Raw genomic sequence first — 22,119 nt, forward strand, 5'->3', positions numbered from 1 at the left:
GGTGAGATGAGGTGTTACAAAGAGTGTAAGAGATAGAAACCTGCTGCCTCCATGTTAAATAAACCCAATGTTAAGACAAATATAGACACTCTACTAGGTCACCTATATAAAATTTGTAGGTAATTTTCAACAATCCTACAACACTTGTAGATTTTCCAGAAATAATGCAGTGACCCATATGATTCTATCTCCTCTGTAGAAAATCACTTGACCTATTTCGATGCAAAGTAGTCCATGTTCTTATTTCTGTCTTTTATTGTACAAATGAATTAACTGGATGAATCCGAGGAGCAAGTTTGGACATAGAAAGCTTGTTAAAAAAAAAGATATTCGAATGAAAAAGTGTGGTGAGTCAATGCTATACTAAATTTCACATATTTAGACTTGGTTGTTAAAGGTTGCTTCAAGAAAAGTTTGCGCTGCATCTTCATGTGTGAAAAGGCAACAAGGTCCTGGATGATCTTCAACATTGGCAGTTTTATTAGTATGTTAAATGATACATTTCAGTCACATACTACAATCTATCACTCAACTTATACAAACAACAGAGCACGAGCTGGTTGGCTTGTGGTGCTGCTGCTCATCTTTCAGTGATACTGAAAACTATAGGACACTCACATGTGGTGGAAGTAAAGATAAAATTGTTCTATGGTATTTTATATATGATTTAGATGTCAACAATCTTAAATTAGTATTTTATTTTTTTATTTGTTTCTTGGAATGCTTACACTTGTTGATCACACCTCTGTCCTTACCTGAGCAGATGGTTCCAGATTGAGATGATATGTTGCTTTTCCACCTTTTTGCACTGACTTCTACCAACACCTGTTGCATTGCTCAACATCCCACGAATTGGCTGTCAGCATACATACAAATACAAACATATATAAATATATATTTTTTAAGAATTCGTTTTTTAAATATGTCAAAGAATATGGTCATAGTTATTTTTATCTGAAACATTTTTTAGTCAGTTATACTATGTAAAATGAAATTGTTATTTGTCAAGAGTGCAAATTTAAATGGGGTTTCACTATCAATATCTGTATTGTCACGCTGATGAAATTGTATGAAGCAATAACTTGCTTGCATTACTTAAATTGCACAATAAACTTTGGCAAATGTACTGTTATCAGACTGAGCAGTTTTACATTGCCAGGCTAATAGGAAAAAGAAGACAAGATAAGTGTTGATGAAAAGCTATTGTGTTTGTTTTGTTTCTCAGGAGGCTCCGCTGTCACTTTGGTGAACCCTCTACGCTGCCTGATAAACAGTCCTATTTGCTGCTTTAATTAATCTCTCTAATATTAAAGGTCCAGTGTGTAAGATTTGGGTGAAAGTTATCTTTTGGGAGAAATTAAATATAAAACAATCCTAGCGATGTTTTCATAAGTGTCTTTCAACGAATTGCTGTTTTCTTTACCTGAGAAAGTGCCCTTTATATTTACCAACTTTATATTTAAATCAGGAGTGGCACCTTTCTACGGAGGCTGCCATGTTTTTAACAGTAGCCCAGACTGGACAAACTAGCAGCATGCAATTTCACCACTAGATGTCACTAATTCTTACACACTGAACAATAAACAGAAGCATCACAGGGCGAAGGCGTAAATTATTCATTTGTTGTACAGGTTTTGAAACTTTATGAGAATTAAAAGCTCTCCATTACTATTACTGCATGGAACGTGGTGCAAGAGCAGGACAAAATGTATTTATCATGGGTGTGTTTAGGGAGAAACATGCAACAAGCCATGTCCTATTCGCTTTAAAAGCCTTGAGTGATTTTAAACTTTGGCATATTGCTTATAGAATGGGAAACTTTCCAGGTGGTAATAATGCTTCTCTATAAAGGAAACAGAGCAGAGTCGAGACCCACTGCGCAGCTGCCTTTTCTACTGCCTCGAGATAGCATCAACCATCAATACATCACACCACACCTCATTTTAAGACAAAACACCCTTGTGCATTTGCTATTTAATCAATAAATTTGGAGACGAACAAAGATACTTGACATCACGCTTTGAACTGCTCTGCACTGGGTGTTAGCTCAGGCCCAACGTTTTATGGGACTTTAGTTAGGCAAATATATAAAAGGGGAGATGTTGGTCTCATTGCCTCGTCTCAGCATGCAGGTGAGAGCAGAGGTAATTATTTGTATTTCAAGGTGACAAGACGAAATTCTGTAGGTATAATCATTGGCATGCTTTTCATCACCATATCAATTTCTTGTGTTCAGTCTCAGTTGGCCAAGCGTGATTTGGCTCTTTATGAGCACTAGGTGATGCTAAGATGCTATAAGGGATGGTTGCAATTCATCTCTCGTTCATGTCCTATCAGAGGCGAAGACTCTTGCACTAAGAGCATCCTGAGAGCACTAATGTATGCATCCAGCTCAATGACTCCTATTTAAGGCATCCATACAGCCCATCCATGCAATATGCTTGTGGAACACTGCGCCAGACAAAATTACATTATAAATCTCTCACAGAAATAAACAAGTCTTTTCACTGAGGAAATACATGATCATGCCCTCCACCTGCAGAAGTCCATTATGGCTCAGAGTCCAACAGTGCAAGCTGTGCTGAGGCAGAATCAGTTACACAGTGAGCGCTGATCAGGAAATATTTCTTGGAAGGTGCAAACAGTGAACATTTGGTTGTTACAAACACACACAGGCAAACAAACAGAAACAGGGATGCAGACAGATGCAGGTGGTGCTTGACCATTTAACACATTCATCCTGTCCAATAACCTCCATAAAAGACACATTCATTACCTGCAGCCAATGTAAGAGACATCAGCATAGAGGTGCATTTAAAAAGACAGATAGACACTATAAGAAAAGACTGAAAGGCTGCATAGTGAAGGTATAGATAGATTCCAATTGCTCAAACTGTAAATCCTGGCCATGCGCATCGTTATTTATCTCCATTAAACCACTTTCAGACTGACAAAGTGAAGCAGGTTAAAAATGCATTGGCTCTCCACCTGAACAGGCCAAAGCATTAACTGACTCCGATTTCTAGCCATTCTCCATTATTGTTTAAAGGTTATATATATATATATATATATATATATATATATATACAAACACAATTTTAACCCATAGACTCTATATAAAAATGGGCAGACGGTAGGTCCAGAAAGTTAAGCCAATACGGAAGTGCCTAAAAACCTGTGCTATTTCTCGAATGACCAGCAGAGGGTGATTCCATTTGTTGCAAAAGTTGCCAGTTTTATAGAAAATTATCCAAAAATGAATTTTCTCAGCACTTCTGTCAAACTAGTTTATTCGAACCACATTGAAACTTTAATGTACTGTTGGACATCTTGTAAAAACCTGAAATTAATATAGAGCAAGAGAAGACAAAAACAGGAAGAGAAAGGGAAATAAAACTGCTTTATCTGAGTCTTATGTCTTTCTTTGCAATTCTGTTAAATTCTGCAGTTTGGCATTAAATTGTGGGAAGCGCAGAACAATAGTTTATTTTACACTCTCACTGATAAACCTTATAATACAAAGTCAATGAAGGTTGAGCTGTCTTACAGTTGGTAGTGTCATACCCAGGTCACCTGTAGGAAAGAGATAATAATAGCTTAGTGCAGTGAGCATCATGTACGTGTAATGCAACTTATTTGAGGTTAGGACTGAGGGTCTTTCAAGAATGAAAGAGACACATCTCCTCAAATATCATCAGTGCTACCATCTCAGCTTTTATTCCATCAAATGCAAAGACTACCAAGCTGTGTTGGGAACTAGCTTTTTCCTGCTGCTCTATACTACTGAGCAACAGCAAAGTGAGGTAAACAAGAAGATCCTAACACCCCCCCCTCTCCATCTAACACAGAGAGCAGCTGTGAAGAAGTCGAGGCACAGATTCAGAAGACAACATAGAATAGTATATGTGGGAGACGACAACCCTGCTGTAACAGGGGTGACAGTTTGCTCTGCCTGTAAAAGTGTGCTTCACCTTTGAGGTTGTGGAGAAAAAAGCTCACTCTTAAGTTTATGCTTCTGCGTCACGTCAGCGTGGACCCCTACGCTGTAGCCTGACGCGCACCTCCCAAAAATCCTAACTACGTGTTGCGTTGACGCGGACCGCAAGCGCTGTGATTGGTCCGCTCAGAACGTAAGTTCCGGCAGTTGCTTTATCCGGTCTTTCTTCCTCGTCGTACAGACCCCCTTCGCAAATGTCTTCTCTGTCGCTTGCGCTTCAACATTTGCAATATAAGCATTTGTTCTTCAATATTGATGAGCTCCAACTCCAAATACAGAAGCTCCACCTCGGTCGCCATTGTTAACTGTTGTTTACTTTACGGAAGAAAAAGCAAGGATTCGGCTGTAAACCCTGAAACCACACAAACACACAGCCACACCCCCCTAGCGGCATGGTGGTGAATTGCAGAGCAACGCATTCCCTCGACGCAGAACTTCGAATGCTCAACGACGGCGTAGGTACGGCATCGACGTGACGCAGAAGCATAAACTAGGCTTTAGGGAGCGATCACACAAACGTGAATGCAGGCAAAGTCACAGGTCAAAGTTCACCACAGCTGAATGCCACGCTGAGCCATGCTACAGGATGCAAATGTTTTATTTGCCCCCTCTATCGCACAGATTGGAAGTGAAAGGATCACCACTGCTACATATGTGTGACCGTGCTCTGAAGACGTTCTCAGACATGAACTCCATAAACTGTCCCAAAACTCGGGTGTGGACAATTTCCACACCATCATTTCCTAAACTCATTTCACTCATGAGGAATGTAGCAGGAGATTTTTCATGTGTTCGCAAAAAAAGGAAAATGTACGGAGCATTCAGAGGAGGGGTGGCTGTGTTGTTGAGGGTTGTCTGTGTCAACTTCCACACAAAGCTCTTAAATCGTTGTTAATATCTTCGTCAACGTCTTTGACGTGTATGGCACCTCTTTTTCAACCTGAGATGTTTGACTTTTTTTTTTCTTTTCACTTTTACATCCATCACATTTTAGAAAGGTCATAGACATGACAAAAATCTTCTGAATATTTTACTTGCGGTCTAGCGGGAAAACTTGAGGTACAGTAGCAACTGATTTGGACATTTGTGTTCTCATATACAGCCCCCTCTGGAAAATGTCTGGACTTCAGTGTATGTCAGAAAGCAGCTTTAGATGCCATCTTCACGGGCTCGACAAAGTAGATAATTAATCAACGAGTGTAAGAAAAGGAGGAAAAATAATTCAAAAATGGGTTAAATAGTGTATACAGGAGGAGGCTCTTATTACCATCTGAAGAAAGGCCATCGCCATTAGATTGAAATTTAATTTACGAAATTGTGTTTTAATGCAGCTGTTCACCAGCAGCCCATTCCAAATACGCTTCCTGTCAGTGCATTTCCTGAGGGCCATTTAATTGGGCTAATGAAGAAAGCTGCTAATGGCTGGGTTTATCTCTGGCAGCGCTGGTGACATTTCATCAAGGCAGGTGATTTTGCAGGCATTGTTTAAGCTCAGTGTGTAGCATTTCATTGCTGGAGAGGAGAGAAAATAGAGACACAAACATGTTATTTGGACAAATTATAAAAACCTGTGGTGGGAACAATGCGGTTCTGAGAAAATGGATAATTCAGCCTCACACAAAAGCAGACTGAATTAAATTCTAATTATTTTCCAGACATGCTGCTAATCACATTTGGAAAATCACTTTGAAAAAAAAAAACTGGCTTATTGCTACTCAGCAATTTGTCTTCAGCTTTACAATTCTGGGAATGTCCACAAATTACACTGAAAACTGGGAAAAGGACACAGTGAGCAAATATGCACCACATTTGAACAGAAGTTGGAGCACGCACACTGCAGGCACACAAACACACACACACACACACACACACACACACACACACACACACACACACACACACACACACACACACACACACACACACACACACACACACACACACACACACACACTCTCACAGCATGCAGATAGGAACAGTGATGTGACATTTACCTTCATCGGTTATCAACATCTTGACATTAGTACATCAAACCTGCTGTTTCATAATGAGCTTCAGTCGCCATTGAGCTAACGAATGATTCTGACACTTCTTGTCATTCCCTCCTGTCAGAGAAAGGTCAGTGGCAAAGTCAGTGGGGTTGAGACCCATGTTTATACATGGATGGACTACAAGATTAAAATGAACAAAGCTGACATGTTGAAATAGCAATAGCAAATGAAGGGCATGAAACTGCAGCTCTATGACAGAGTCAGTGTCAAGTGAAAGAGGGGTGGTGATCAGCTCTTTAATGGATATTAAAGAAGTCATATTTTTAAAAGCTGATTAATACAAATCTATGTGAACTGAGGCTCAATAATAAGCAATACTGTTATGGTCGGGGGGGTCATTCTATTGTTTTATTTCTTTCTTTATTCTTTTTCATGCACAAGATGTCCGTCCAGTGTGTATTCCTGCACACTCTTTTCTGTTTCTCTGTTAAAGTGGTAAAGTGTGAATGGTGGTTGTGTGTGTGATCTGTTCAGGTTGTGTACCCCACCTCTCACCCGGTGTCATTTTTTATTGTATACGAACATAAATTATGCTAATTATCATAAATTATATACTTTAAATACTAATGTCCCATGTGATTGTTTCTGCTTCTCATAGTTTTTTTATATAGAATTACGGTTTATTTTTCAAAAAGCTATGAGATGTAGGCACAGGAATGGAGGATTTTTCTTACTATGAAACTACACACTGTGTAAAGTACACTCCAGCTGAGGAAATGAACGCGTGGAACATTAATACAAATATAGTCAGATGGATAGTTGGATAGATGGATAGATAGATAGATGGATAGATAGATAGATAGATAGATAGATAGCCTGGTTCTGCTACAGGTTTCTCGCTGTTAACGAGGGAGTATAAAAGAAGTCTATTCAAGGTGCTTTCTTTTATATTACACCCATTATTTCTCTTTTGTGAATACACTTACGCGCACACACACACACACACACACACACTAAAGTCAGTTAATTCTTCTGACTGTGTGTGTGTGTGTGTGTGTGTCCTTTAGATAAATTACTAAACCGACATTTTTTTGAATCACCCCTGCCTGGCCCCTTCCTTCTCTCTCTCTCCCTCTCTCTCCCTTTAACTCCCCCCCCCCCTCTCTCTCTCTCTCCACGTCTCCTCGTGGTGCACGGTATTCAACGCACGGTTTCCGTTTTTTTTTCTGTAAACAACAATGAAGTGTGATATTTGAAAAAAACAGACTCAGCCACCGGGCTTGAACCGCGAGCCACCAATCATCTCCGGCGCGTGTTCCAAAAAAAAAGAAAAAAAAAGAAGCGGCGTTTGAATCCCTCCCTCTCTGCCCTCCTCCTCGCGCCCATTGGCTGCCAGAGGAGCAGCGACAATGTTTAATGCACCATGCGGTGTCCGGAGTTGAGTCAGTGAGAGGAAGCGCTCAATGTGCTCAGGGCCTGTGTGATGCGCAGAGAATACTAACCAGCGACCTGTGCGTAACGCAGCCAAGAACATCCACCTTTTTACCCGCGCGTTGACAGCTGGATGGAGACTTGTGGCAGACTGCGGCTCTGACCACCACCTTCTCCTCTTCCTCAGCAGCTGTCTCTATATCTCTCTGTGTGTGTGTGCGTGTGTGTGGACTTTGATGGGGACGGCGCACAAGGACAAAATGCCACTAAGGGGAACAGTCCCTCAGCTACGTTTGGCACCGGTTGGCTTTTAAACACTTTGGATCTCGCTGCACATCTGGATTTCCCCTCATCTTCTTCTCATTCAGTATTTCTCCGAACACTTTTCCTTCCTGGAGAGCGGTGAGTCACTGCAGGCGCAGGGCGATCCGCTGCATCCTAATCACACAGCGGAGAGGACTTCAGCTCATTGACATTACAGTCATACTTTTCTGGAGCACTTTTCTTTTTTTTTCATTTTCTCTCTGCGCCGCCTGCACTGTAGCCTGCGTGTGGATTCTCCTCTTCTCTCTCCTCTGCTCAGAGAAGGTGGAAGGAGGATCCGGGTGGGAACCTACAGTGAAGTGTTCAGGGGATGAAACTCTCCGTGAACCCTGCTGGAACTGACTGTTTTCATTTTTGATTTTTGTTTTTATATCTTATATATTTTCCGGGACTATTGCATCAGTTTGCTTTTTGGGGGTAAGTTTAAATCATGTTCTTTTATTCTAATCTCCCCATTTATCTGTTGCTCTTTTCTCCAAATTATTTTTTTTTCTTTATTTCTCAACCACCCATATTCATACGGATGCAACAGCTTCCTCCGGGGAGACAGGAGAGATTTAGACGACTGTGCTGAGATGTTGGCAGCTCATTTCTCTATTTTTCTTTATAAGGCTCATTTCAAATATCCGGATTATGCGCATTTGTTAATGCTTGTAAGAGGCTCATTTTATACACACTTATTCAAATTGCCACCACAATAGGCCTTCATTTGAACGCCTGCAGTGTTACCATATTATTAAAGTTGTCCTATTACAGTGTCAGTCAGCGTTCCCCTAAGGAGTGAATGGTCCATTGTCAGGTCAGGGTCAGGTCCTTGCATTGCATTGCACATTTGAGATAGATTACAAAAACCCTGTATTCTTGTGTTTACAATAATACATGTGGTGAATAAGCTACATGGGGAATCATTATTTCCCCTTGCATCAGGGCTGCGCCCCGTGTCTTCCCAAGGTTAACTAATTGACAAGCTTCTCCCATAATTGTAGAGATGAATTACACATGAGCCGTGTTTCATTTTTGGCTCAGTGGTGGATAGGATTTCTTTTTGGCAGAAGGGCTCATGTAGCTTTGTTTTTATTGGGGTGACTAATTGACAGGTATACATTATCATAACAATTTTTTTTCTGTTTTCCTTCTTAGGTGGTATGAGTGATCACTGACAATGACTATTCTGTTTGGAGACTGGATCGCGATTACTGCTCAGATGAGTCTGGACGCTCAGCTGAATATAAATTAGGTGTTCAGCACCGCAGATTGCTCTAGGAGGCAGAGGAAGAGAGAGACAGAGCATAGACAATCCACAAAGACAAATGCCAAGGTCTCGCATGATGAACAGAACTCTTTTTTTCATCCTGGATAACAGAAATACCAAATTTGAACAAAATATCAACAGGTCAAAGGAAGCTTAAACACAGCACATTTTAGCGTATCGCAGCATTTACAGTATAGGGATGTATCTTTCTATTTTCTTTTTCCTCCTCTTATGGGCTCAAGCCCTGACATTGAAAAACTTGAATTACTCTGTGCCAGAAGAACAGGGTCCGGGGACAGTGATTGGGAACATTGCCAAAGATGCCAGACTCGGACTCGAACAGACTGGACAGGGAGGACAGGGTAAAAAAGCCAACTTTCGGGTGCTGGAGAATTCAGCCCCACATCTCATTGACGTGGACCCCCAAAGTGGACTGCTGTACACAAAGCAGCGCATCGACAGGGAAACATTGTGTAAGAGAAACCCCAAGTGCCAGCTATCAATGGAGGTTTTTGCCAATGACAAAGAGATCTGCATGATCAAAATAGATATTCAGGACATTAACGACAACTCACCCAATTTCCCCTCCGATCAGATAGATATTGACATCTCAGAAAATGCTGTGCCAGGCACACGCTTTCCCCTGACCAGCGCGCATGATCCAGATGCAGGCGAAAATGGTCTGAAAACCTATCAAATAACCCGTGATGACTACAATCTTTTTTCCTTGGAGGTAAAATCCCGCGGGGATGGGACAAAATTCCCAGAATTAGTTATTCAACGACCATTGGACAGAGAAGAACGAAGCCATCACACCCTAATTTTGTCAGCCACTGATGGGGGGGAATATCCTAGATCAGGTACCATGCAGATTAATGTTAAAGTAATTGATTCAAATGATAACAGTCCTGTGTTTGATCAGCCCTCATATGTCGTGGAAATTCCTGAAAATTCACCTCCTGGTAAAGTCCTTATCGATTTAAATGCCACAGATCCTGATGAGGGCAACAATGGACAAGTAGTCTATTCTTTTAGTGGCTATGCCCCAGAGAGAATCCGGGAGCTCTTCTCCATAGATTCTAGAACAGGGGTCATAAAGATTCAGGGTGAAATTGACTACGAAGAGAGCCCAGTTATCGAGATTGACATTCAGGCAAAGGATCTAGGTCCCAATCCAATCCCAGGCCATTGTAAAGTCACTGTTAAAGTGCTTGACAGGAATGATAACTGGCCATCTATAGGCTTTGTGTCTGTGAGACAGGGAGCCATCAGCGAGGCAGCACCTCCAGGCACTGTCATTGCTCTGGTCCGTGTCACAGACAAGGACTCAGGCAGGAATGGGCAGCTTCAATGCAGAGTCCTGGGTAATGTCCCTTTTAAACTTGAGGAGAACTATGATAACTTCTATACAGTGGTGACAGATAGGCCCTTGGACAGAGAGATGCAGGATGAGTACAATGTCACCATTGTTGCAAAAGACAATGGCATCCCTCCTTTAAACTCTACAAAGTCCTTCACTGTAAAGATTCTGGATGAGAATGACAATGTCCCTCGCTTTACCAAGTCAGTTTACCTTCTTCAGATTCCTGAGAACAACATCCCTGGGGAGTACTTAGGCTCAGTCCTGGCACATGACCCAGACCTTGGCCAGAATGGCACCGTGTACTATAGCATAATCAACTCCAATGTGAGTGGGGGTGATGTCAACACGTATGTTAATGTGAATGCTGCCAATGGAGCCATCTATGCTGTGAGATCTTTTAACTATGAGCAGATCAAATATTTTGACTTTAAGGTTCTTGCTAAAGATGCAGGATCTCCGCATCTGGAGAGTAACGCAACAGTGCGCATCAGTGTTCTGGATGTCAATGACAACATCCCTGTCATAGTCCTGCCTTTACTCCTAAACGACACCGCTGAAATCCATGTGCCACGTAATGTTGGTGTTGGCTACATAGTCACCACAGTGAGGGCAGTGGATAATGACTATGGCGAGAGCGGGAGGCTAACCTATGAGATCTCAGATGGCAACGAGGAGCACCTCTTTGAGATCGATCCAGTGACTGGGGAGGTGCGAACAGCCCACCCATTTTGGGATGATGTCAGCCCAATAGTGGAGCTGATCATCCGAGTATCAGACCACGGCAAGCCAACTCTCACTGCTGCCGCCAGACTCATCGTCAAGGCTTCCAATGGACGCCCTCCTGATGGACTGCCTCGCACAAAGGACAATCAGAATTGGGACATGTCTCTGCCTCTTATAGTAACTCTAAGTATTGTATCCATCATGCTTCTGGCTGCCATGGTGACCATAGCTATCAAGTGCAAACGGGAAAACAAGGAGATCCGTACCTATAATTGTCGCATTGCAGAATACTCGCACCCTCAACTGGGGAAAGGCAAGAAGAAGAAGATAAACAAGAACGACATCATGCTGGTGCAGAGCGAGGTGGAGGAGCGGGATGCCATGAATGTGATGAATGTGGTAAGCAGCCCTTCCTTGGCCACCTCACCCATGTACTTTGACTACCAGACACGCCTGCCACTCAGCTCACCACGGTCAGAGGTCATGTACCTCAAGCCCACTGCCAATAACCTCAGCGTGCCCCAAGGCCACGTGGGATGCCACACCAGCTTCACAGGCCCAGTCACCAGCACTACAGACACACCTACTAACCGCATGTCCATCATACAGGTAAGAGAAATTGCAGTGTTCTCCTTCACCGTTTTCACCGTCACAACCTTCAGAAAGGTCCCATTTCCCTTTATCAACATTTGCCCCCCTTCCCCTCTTTTAATGAAAAAAAAGAAGACAAGGACAGACAGAGACGGAGAAGCCCAGGAGCATAGAGAGAAGTGAAGGAGGGGAGGGGGGGGGCATTAGAAGGATTAAACATTCAAGTCATTCTAGTGCTCTCATAGAACACAGCCAGTGACATCAACACGAATCAGTTGGGTTTGAAATATGTCACAACAGGCTCTTTTAAATCAGTTTTCCTGTAGAAATCTTTCATAAATCACTCAATCACTGTCATTTAATTCCTCTGGAAGAAAGATTTTTGAGCAGTTGCATTTGAAACTACCCAATTATCCCATGTTGCATGTTCTATTCCAATAATAAGTTTGTCTTTGAAAATGTACTTACCTGCATTTTGTGTTAAACTACCTGTACATACTAATTGTTACAGCTATAATGTCATATCACGCCAGTAAAGTCACTCCAGGGATACCTGCTTTCTTTGTTGTTCAGCCGCTGTTTTTAACATCACATCAGTCGTTATAGTCTACAGTTCTTTGGTTAATTCTACAGGTTTTAATTCCTAGAGATTAACAGTCTACTCATTTTCACGGCTACGTTATATGCCTTTATGAGAAGTACTTGGGTGTATAAGCCTCTAACGTGATAACTTCTCTGTGTCTTTGGCCTTAAGCCCATTAAAAGTCTGTCGTGTCAGACGAGGATTAAGGCCTGCTTAAGACGGTGGTATGAACACTGGGGACAATGGGCAGTTGTAGCAAAGGGGCCTCTTTTTCTGATTTTTACCGGTTGACAAATAAAGAAATTAAGATTCCTTATATTATTTGATAGAAGCAATAGTTTCTATGAGTTTTATTGCTATTACCATTTGCCAATGGCCTTGTACTATTTTTAGTGCTATTTGATGATTCTTTTATTTGCATTTGGGTGCAGGGTAACTGTTAGTTTCTCTAGTGAGCTCTGTCGTTTCTATTCTACTTTTTGCACTGGCTGTGAATGTGACAATGACTGTGATCAGATGTGATGTGTTCCCACCAGGGAGGAAGGCCACTGTCTGTTGTTCCCACTCTCAGTCTCAGCCCTGTTTCTATTATGAGCCAGCTGCATAGGGCAAGGGTTAGCACAAAAACCGTTAAGGCTTCCTAATCAAGGGGACAGAATAATTGCTGGTCCATTATGCGGACTGTTTCTCTGCTAATGTAGTGATGATGAATTAGACTGTGTGAGGTTGTTGCACACCCATTTTGTGCACTTATTTCCTCTCCCCCTTCAGACTGTCAAAGGGAAAACAAGCAGGAGCAGCAACAACACATTCCTTAGTGTCTTGTTTACAGAGGGTCCCCTCGACGCATCAGGCGTGCAGGGTGCTCTATTGTATTATTCAACAGAAACCTGTGTAGAGGAAGATGGCCTGAGGCATTAAGTTTCTTCAGAAGCAGTACAGAAGCGTATCACTTTTCTCCCTCGTCCCTGCCTCTGCCTCCTCTCCGCATTTGTGTGGACAGTAAGTAACCTGAGTCAGAGGAGAGCAGCTATGGGAAAAATGTCAGGAAACAAAGACAGAATTCCCCTTCCATCGATCCCAAGGCCTACCAGCCCATCTGTCACTACAGGTGCCACAGGGAGAGAGGTTGAATGGGAAAAATAAATAAAGAGATGGATAAAGCAGGAGAGCATATCACCTGCTCATTCACTTTCAGAAGGGTACCTTAGTGCTGCTGTCTTCATCTGTACCTGGTAGTGCTACTGTAGCTGCCTGCAACTCCCAGTCTCTCTCCACACTGCTCCTGGCCTCTAATGATGTTTTATAGTGGTACACTGGCAGACAGACTGGGCTTGGTCTCTAGGTGGGAGAGGGGAATAATATGAACATATCAGCCGAGCTCTGCTGGCCTTATCATTGTCACCACCGTGCCAGCACCCGGCCCAGTGGAGAGTTTCATTTCATTTGTAAAGAGAATTCCTGGGATAAGGAGATGGATGATACGTAATGATGCCTAATTCCGCTTAAGGCGTTGAAGGGAATTACTTAGTGTGGAATCAAGGTTAAAACCAATCTGCTGCAAAATTCCTCAATGCTCAGGAAGAAAGGATTTCAGTAATTCTCTCCAAAGAGTGAGCCTGCGCCCACTCTGCCTTGAATACATTTTAGGATTTTGTCCCACATTATGTTCAGCTTCAGCAGCTGTGTCACTGTGACTACGGCCCACTGACTGGTTCATAAGTTCCTGGTTGAAAAGCTGTCCCCATTGTTACCAAACATTGAAAGACTCTTGCCATTACTTTTAAATGTCCTGTAATTAATTGTATTGATTTGTTTTGATAACTTTTGAGTGATATAATTAGATTCACCATGAAACTCTAATTAAAAAGAATCCTATCTCGGTGAGACACCATCCATGTTAATAAGATGCAGGTGGTACAGAGGCTTATGGGATTGTGAATGGCTATAAAAGCTGCCTTTAGGTGGCGGCATTCTGCCTTGTGTGGGGTGGCATTGAGGTGTGGGTGTCAAGGAGAAAAGGGGGCACCCGTCTCTGCTGACTTGACATTGTCATTTGATAAGGAAAATCGTATGGCTCTAGTGAAATTTGTCTGACATAAATATGTAACAAACACATGGAATATAGGATATTTTTGTCTGGAGTCGCCTGTCTGACAGCATTTGGTACAGCTGTTTAGAATGACAATTGTTGAATTTTTCCACAAAGCACTGAATCGATGATAAATGATTTAAAATTTGCTAGAAAACCTGGCATATTCTGACAGATCATGTAAGAATTTAGTCTTTGAATGCTTGCTTTCTAGAAATGACTGACAGCCATAAACCTATTGAGTGAATAATAATAATTTAAAAAAAAAGAGGTGTGACTGTGATCATTCAGTGTGCACACAATGAGGTAACTCCTTTGATCTCTTTAGGTTGAGCATATGCATGCCAACAATGTAGCTGGAGCAGATGTTGAAAATGGATGCTTCCAGGAATGGTCTTACTCTGCATAATTTAGGGATATTGTGTGGGTTTGCGTGTACACGAGTGTGTGTCTGTGTGGGTGTAACGTCATTGTGTATTCCAGGCATGTGATTTAAGCCTTTAGCTGGCAGGCTCCGTGACAGAGCCCCTCTCTTTTTATGAGCGTGACAATCTTGCATTTGTCCGAACCTTGAAACACCCTTCCTCCAACAAACACATAGACACGCTCGTACACACACACACAAACACACACAGATGCATATGTGCTTGTGCTGTTTTTAAGGATTCTACTGAAAAGTCTTATCAAAGCCTGTGCTGTATATTGTATTGAAATTGCTCCCACACTTCAGTGGCCACTGAGGCAATGAATAGAAAAGCGTTCTTTATTTCATTTCTCTCCCTCTCTCTTCATCTTTAGATAACTTTACTCTGGAGCTTTCTATAGAATGAGTTTGGTAAACCTGTATGTACTAAAGCCCACTCACTCACAGGATTGAGCCCCTCAGCAGCACGATGCACAAACAGTCATTTAGAGGAATGAGGGACAGTTCAAGAAGCCATTTGTAATTTATGTACTTTTGTCCCTCAGCTGAGTTCTTCTGGGCCACTAGGCCACATTTGTTTTATTTGAGCTTGCCAGTACATAAAAAAAAAAAATAATCAGCCCGCCTGAGGGTGTATCTTCATATTTCCTCAAATAAACCTGCTGCTACTGTACATAACACTACACGCTGAAATTCTGAATTATTAATGGGCAGTTTTATTTTTCTTCATCTCCCCCAAGCTCATATGATAGATGCAACTAAGAGGAAGAGAAGTCAGACCACAGAATGTTGCTCCAGGGAACGACACTAAATTATGTTATCTTTGAATAAGCAAAACAGAGAAATTTTGTAATTGAATCTTTCTTTTACTAGCTGCCATTACTGGTATTGTTGTTGTGTTACTTGTTTCAGCTCCGACGTCTGAGCAGCAGTGTAGCACACAGCACAAAACAGCAGCTATATTTGCATCTTCTTTCATTAATAAATCATAACGTTTAACAAATCAGTGGAAAGTGGAAGATGTCACGATGAACATCAGAGGTCTCGGAACATGAGGGAAGAGGAGGGCAGAACACGGGGTATGTGGGAAGCAGAAATTGCTAATTTCTTTGGAGAGAACCAAGAAATGAACGCCCAAATACTGATTATGTTTGCAGCACAGGGAAAAGTAGAAATTAGTGTTGTAATCTCAACAATTTAATTAGCAATGAAATTAAGAGTTTGGTTTAAGAAAGAAAGACTTTGAAAATCTGCTCTAGTACTAAGATACACCACGAATATCATTAGCTGTTATTTCAGTGAAAAAACGTACATTCTTAGGGTGAAAACTCTTTTTCCCGATTCCTTGTCTGTGGCATGTTCTTCAAAGTTTTGCACAGTTAATAGTTTATTTTTAGAACATTATTAAGTACCCCCAAAAATTTGTTCTCGATTTGAGGTTGCAGTGGAAGTCAATGTTTTATTTATTGAAAATTCTGAGAAGAATCCCTCTGTCACCTTGCTAAATAATGGAATATGAATATGCCCTGACTTTGCCCACAAGTAGAGGCAATTTCTTCCCGTTTATAACAACTGCAGCTTTAAAACAAGTTATACATTGATGGATATAGGTAGACGCCTGGAGTCATTAATGAATGTCTGTTCTCTTCTTGCTCAGCAACAAGAAATCCTTTCACCCAGCTGTTGTGCAGTTGTGTGGACACAGCTCTTAACTGTGCAGCACAACAACAAAGGTATTTTGTTTTTCAAGAACTGTGGAGAACGAGACAGGATATGAGATCACAAGTTAACCTCTGTTACGACCAGATTGGCCGGACACATTTAACCAATTTGTTTGGTTGAATAGGAAGCAGCCTATTGGAGATGACAGGCGCACGATAATAGGACTGTGTATTGTTCTCTCTCTCTCTCTCTCTCTCTCTCTCTCTCTCTCTCGTGCAAGCAAGCGATAAAAGGAAAGTGGATTGTCAGGTCTCCTCTGCCTAATTTTCTGACGCCGAAATATGTTGTCATTTTATCATGTCATTCTGATGAGTAGCAAGTGCCGTTGTTTGGCTTGGTTTACCTTCCGAAGACCGGTCGGCATTTTAAGTGGTTTCAGATCAATTCCTATCAGACTTCGTAATTACTTTTCAGCTTTATTATCATAAGGCACAGAGAGGATGGTAGCTGCTGCTTTTTGTTGCCCCTTTTGCTTATTGTGGCTGTTTTCTTGTTGTTTTTCTTTGATTTCCTGACCTTGTTTATGCTGCGAATCGCGCATATTTATATTACATTAGAAATACACAGATGGATCCTCTAAGTGTGTTCTCCCTGATAATGTAATTTGTTTTCATCAGCTACTTAGGTACATGCTCTTTAACCAAAAAAGAAGATTCAGTCAGTTTCAGTCAGTGTTTGCTAACTGAAGATTCTGAAACATTTACTTGGCTTTATGCTCAAACAACTCTGGCACGAGGAGCCAACACAGCGTCATCACAGGTCACAAAACCAAACAAAACATAACCCTCACAGCGGAGGAATCTGGGATTCAGCTGCTATGTGTCTCTGTGCGTGTGTATATTCGTGCAAAGACACACATGCACCTATCCTACCACCCACTGCGCTCTGAAGCACCAGTCTTGCTGGTTCCCTTAGATTGAATTGGGTTTTCCTGAAGGGGCCGCCTGCCCCCTGAGGGCTCTTAGATCTCTCCTGGGGTCTTTAGACTTAACGTTTTGAGCAGCAGGGATCCGGCTCTGCAGCAATGGATGGGTATAAAGATAGGAGTGACCTCACAGTAATGTGCACTGAGATCCACCGCAACAGAAAGCTACATAGGCCTACATGGCTCGGTGATGTATTCTTTGAACTGCCAGCAGCTGGGTCTCCTTGCTGTAAATCAAACACTTTCAAAGTCAAACAAAGTGGAACTCGCTCTGCTGTGCCGTGGCACCGGTCCAACCTGAGAGAGCTTTTATTTCTGCCGCATCTTCCTTCACTGTGCCCCCTAGGCATGTGCTGTAGTAACAACACGCAGCTCAAAGAATGAGTTATGTGACTCTGTTCTCACCCTCTATCTCATTAGTATAAGAGAAATGATTTATCCCTCGCTCCCCAAATCTCCCTCTCCTCGTCCTTGCCGGCTACAGTTCAGCACATCTAAAGCTTCATCAGTTATGTGATTAATTGATTGGAGGGACGTACCATTAATGCCATCTCGTTCACCTAACTACTAACTGTCAAAATTCCGTTCAATTCAAGCCACCTTAAAAACGTGGCTTCCTCTTCAAACAATGGAGTATATCATAATCCGCAGATGACAATTTGCTTTGCAATTTGAGGAGTATTTTTCGACGCAGCGAAATCCTGCCAGTGATTTTTGCGATTTGTTTATGTGTCTGAGAAAGTCCAATACTCCACCAGGAGATATCCCACTGTTTCCTCTGTTCCCGCGTACGCTGTATCTGTAGCACAGTTTGAAATCTGACTCCCTTGTCGAAAGCCCTGTGTGTGTCTGAGGGGAATTGACAGCCACTGTGTATTGCAGTGGCTGTTATATGTTTGTGGCAACAGAGGCGAATGAGTCGGCACTCTCAGATGTTATTGCCCAAACAAAAGGCCCGCTAAGTGGTGGGCACACAAGATTTGTCGCCAAACGTTTAACTGTGTCTGCTCTTCAGGGTAGCAGGGGCGATGCCGAGCGCTAATGGCATATTGAAAACGGTATATTTGACTGGTCTCATCTTTTTCTATTGTACCATACAGATGTACTCAATTGGCCCCTCACTGGCTTATATGTTGTAGAGAGAAATCGTGTTGGGACCTTTCACATTCAGATCAATTGCTGGTTTGCTCCATTTCTTATTGATCTCTGCTCTGTTTGGTCGTGAAATACTGCATTTCACTATCTATCACTCTGACCATTGCTTAGTGTAAGAATAAAAAGAAAGTATAGTTCTTGGATCCTCTTTTCCACACGTTCTCGACTCCGAGTGTCTTTGTTTTTTTGGGGGGGATTCGCTCTCTTTCTCTCGGCTCTTGTCATCTCAGATAAGCGTTGCAATTGCTCATGTTACTGACGACCCAAGCCAAATTCATAATGATGAGATTATCTTGTCAACAGTACAGAGTGTATATGTCTGCCGTATTGATCTGTGCACAGTCTTAATAAATGAAGCACCGCGATGGAAGCGCAGGCTCAATGATAACTCTGAACAGATCTTGCTATTTATACACTCTCAACTGTGTGGAGATGATGAATGGAACTTGTGTATTCTGCCCTTCTCCCCTCTCTTATCCCTCGTCCTGCTGTCTCCTCCCCTCTTCTCTCCTCTCCTCTCCTCTCCTCTCCTCTCCTCTCCTCTCCTCTCCTCTCCTCTCCTATTCGTCTCCATATTTCTAGATTGATGGGGTAAAACAGCCCCTCGCTCCGCAGCACTGCACGCCAACTGAAATGCGACCTGTTTGAGGTCACGTTGACATGCTGAGTCGTTGTACTCCCAGGTGGAGAGACATGGGTGCTGCTGTGGGAAGAACCAATCAGCTAGACTACAGGGGAGGGAGGGAGGGAGGGGCTTGGAGAAAAAAAGAAAATTACAAGCGCGATCGAGAGCCTGGGCCTGTGTGTGTGTGTCTTTAACCAACTGAGGTTTTGAAAGGGAGTTTATCTGTGCATTTGAAGAGAAGGTCAACGGGGTTTAGAGCTCGAGATTATGCTTGATTGTTTCTTCTGCGGGCGAGCTGATTAATGCTAAAGCTGGCCTGACAGATTCTTAATGCACCATAGACACACTTAAAAGAGACTGAGAGGAACTGGCGTCCAACATTTTGACAACAGAGCATTATCTTAAAGCCTTTTCTGTACGGACAGTATCCTTCCTGTCATCCATTCCTCCTCTTCCCGGCCCCTCCTTCGCTCAGATACCTCATCGCCTCTCACCCGATACATATACAGTAGATAGGTCACCTTGAAATGAGACTATACATAGTCCATCTGCTCTCTCTCTTTATGTGTGTGTGTGTGCATGCACGCATAGAGCAACAGAGAGTGAGAACCCAGGAGTGTGTATGTGCACTTGTGCATGTATTGATAATAGACGTGTGTGTGTGTGTGCGTGTGTTTTTATAGCTGCGTCTGGCCTTGGCTCTGGGCTTTGGGGAAATATCTCAAATCTTTTCATCTACGGAACAGCTCTTCCTACATCAATTCAAACAGAATAATTTTCTTCTTTAATGTTTTTGTTCACGAGCTCTCAGCATCTCTTTTTTTAACCTGCACACCAGACAACATTTTGCGGTTGGTTTGTATTAGCAAATAAATTAGAAAATGATTGTTTCTTTAGTTTAATTCAATGCATGTACTGGATTAGAGGGTTTAATAATATCATCTCTAAACCGTAGTAAACATTTGTGCTTTCAACCGCATGTAAACAAGTTGACTGCATTTCATTTATATATTGAAGGCCTCAGTAGAGGGTGAAAATGGTGACATCCTGGTTGGTAAATTAAGTTATTCTTATTATGATATCAACTCCACACTCTGAAGGATACAGACTTAGATTATGTTTTATTTATGAAAGCATTTTTGTATTGCAGCTTATTTTGATTATTTTGTTCCATTTTTAGGTAATTTCTGCCTATTTGTATAAATCATATCTTTGGAAGAGGGAAAGTGTTGTAGCTTTAACATGAGACAGTGATATTTCTTTCTTTTTCATTTGAGAACTACACTCATTTGCTTTCGTGCTGAAAGTTGGATGAGAAGATTGATGCAACTCTCCACCAATCTGGACAGACACTGGTGATCTTAGCATACAGCTCGTCTATCTGCATCTCTAAAGCCTCCAAATGAGTCTGTTCCATCTTGTTTGTTTAACTATGATGTACAAACATTTAAAATGGAGTCTTGCTGTCACTTTTAGGTTCATAAGTGAGTTGACACAAGAGTGGTAACAGTTAAGGATGGGGAATTTTCCAAAAAAGTAATTACAACTTTTTCAACACAATTATGATCCACAATCTGTCTTTTCTAATTTTGGAAAGTGCTGTGGAGAATATTCTTGAATTAGCCTGTGAAAGTATTAATGGCTTTGAACAGCACTATATCCTTTACGACTGCCTCGGTCACCTCTCTACATTTTAAGCTTCTTTTATTGTAATCTTTCAACAACTCTAGTCAGTTTTAAGCTGGTTGAATATATTTGCCAGACTATTGCTGAGCAAAGTTACATTGGGATCTTAGTGATGTCAAGTCCTTGATTTGGCAAAACTATGCCGCTAGCTCTTGGATTGTTTGACCAACACGTCGTGTCTGAAAGAGACACTATGAGAGATCATCTAGAAGGCTGCAGATCTATTTGTGAATGCAGTTGAAATCTTATGGTTTTATTATGGTGGACTGGATACAATGGTACAATGTCCTTCTTTGACTGTGGATGTCCTCAAGATTGATCACAATATAAAACCATGGTTGTGTTATCGTCCTTTAGTTCCAGTCTTTTTAGCTAACTCTCAGCAAGAAAGCGGACAAGCATATTACCCAACTGTCAGAACTGTTGTGTATGGTTTCATGTGTATAGAAAGATAAACCTGTCACCTCTGAAACAGCTTTGGAGTTTTTGGGCTGAGTTGGCTTTGGACTAATGAGGGTGAAACAAGGTCAGTGCTGACTCAAGACTTCAGTTAACGCCAAACCTGTTGTAACTATTGATTAGCAAGTACTGAATGATAAGAGACTTACTCTCCCAAGATCACACAGTGCCCTCTTTCTTTCCCCCCTTACTTTAAACTTATTCCCCCGAAGTTTCAAAGGCATACAATTAAAGTCCTCTCTCTTATACCACTAGGTTCACATATCATCCTTAATCAATAACCACATATGGTACCAGCTGTATGTCTACCCAGACCAGCTGGTTGAATGTGTCTTTCCGAAACGTCTCTCAGAGAGAGAGAGAGAGAGAGAGAGAGAGGGAAAATAACGCTGCTATTGTAGGGGAGCTGCCAAACTGCCGTGTTCGGGGGTTTTGTGTGTTGGTATAAATATATATAGATGCCAAAAGCCACATTTACCATTTTCTCCTGGGGCTAAACTGCCACAGATGGTGATTGTGTTGATAGCCGTTCAAAGACGCCGTCTTGTGTTGCCCTCCTCTTCAGAGACTGAAACTGAATTGGCTGCTGTATTTTTGTCGGTGTAGTTGAATCTTTAAAAGGTAATCCTAGTCATAACTGCAGACGCAAAAATGTATCATAGCAGATGATAATTTCAAAATATAACAGTGTCTGATATTGTCACGAAGGACTAAAATGAGAGGTGCAACTCTCAGATCAGAAAACCGCTTTTTGGAAAGCAGAGATAAGGTCACAA

The 22,119-nt window shown here is 41.9% G+C and overlaps 1 protein-coding gene across 5 annotated transcripts in view; it reads left to right on the forward strand.

The window, feature by feature from the left end:
- The first annotated feature begins 7,430 nt into the window (after positions 1–7,430).
- pcdh17 (protocadherin 17) overlaps positions 7,431–22,119 on the forward strand; it is a 52,246-nt gene continuing 37,557 nt past the window's right edge. For 2 of the 5 annotated variants that reach the window (XM_020080189.2, XM_020080193.2), the window contains exons 1-2: positions 7,434–8,160; positions 8,884–11,690. In XM_020080189.2, the coding sequence (XP_019935748.1) occupies positions 9,195–11,690 (2,496 nt within the window). In that variant the 5' untranslated portion in view covers positions 7,434–8,160; positions 8,884–9,194. Of the gene's footprint in view, positions 8,161–8,883; positions 11,691–22,119 lie in introns of all 5 variants that reach the window. The other 3 variants (XM_020080188.2, XM_069525562.1, XM_069525567.1) reach the window with 3 other exon arrangements.

The sequence above is a fragment of the Paralichthys olivaceus genome, chromosome 1, assembly GCF_024713975.1.
Source record: "Paralichthys olivaceus isolate ysfri-2021 chromosome 1, ASM2471397v2, whole genome shotgun sequence".
In the NCBI taxonomy this organism is placed as follows: domain Eukaryota; kingdom Metazoa; phylum Chordata; class Actinopteri; order Pleuronectiformes; family Paralichthyidae; genus Paralichthys; species Paralichthys olivaceus.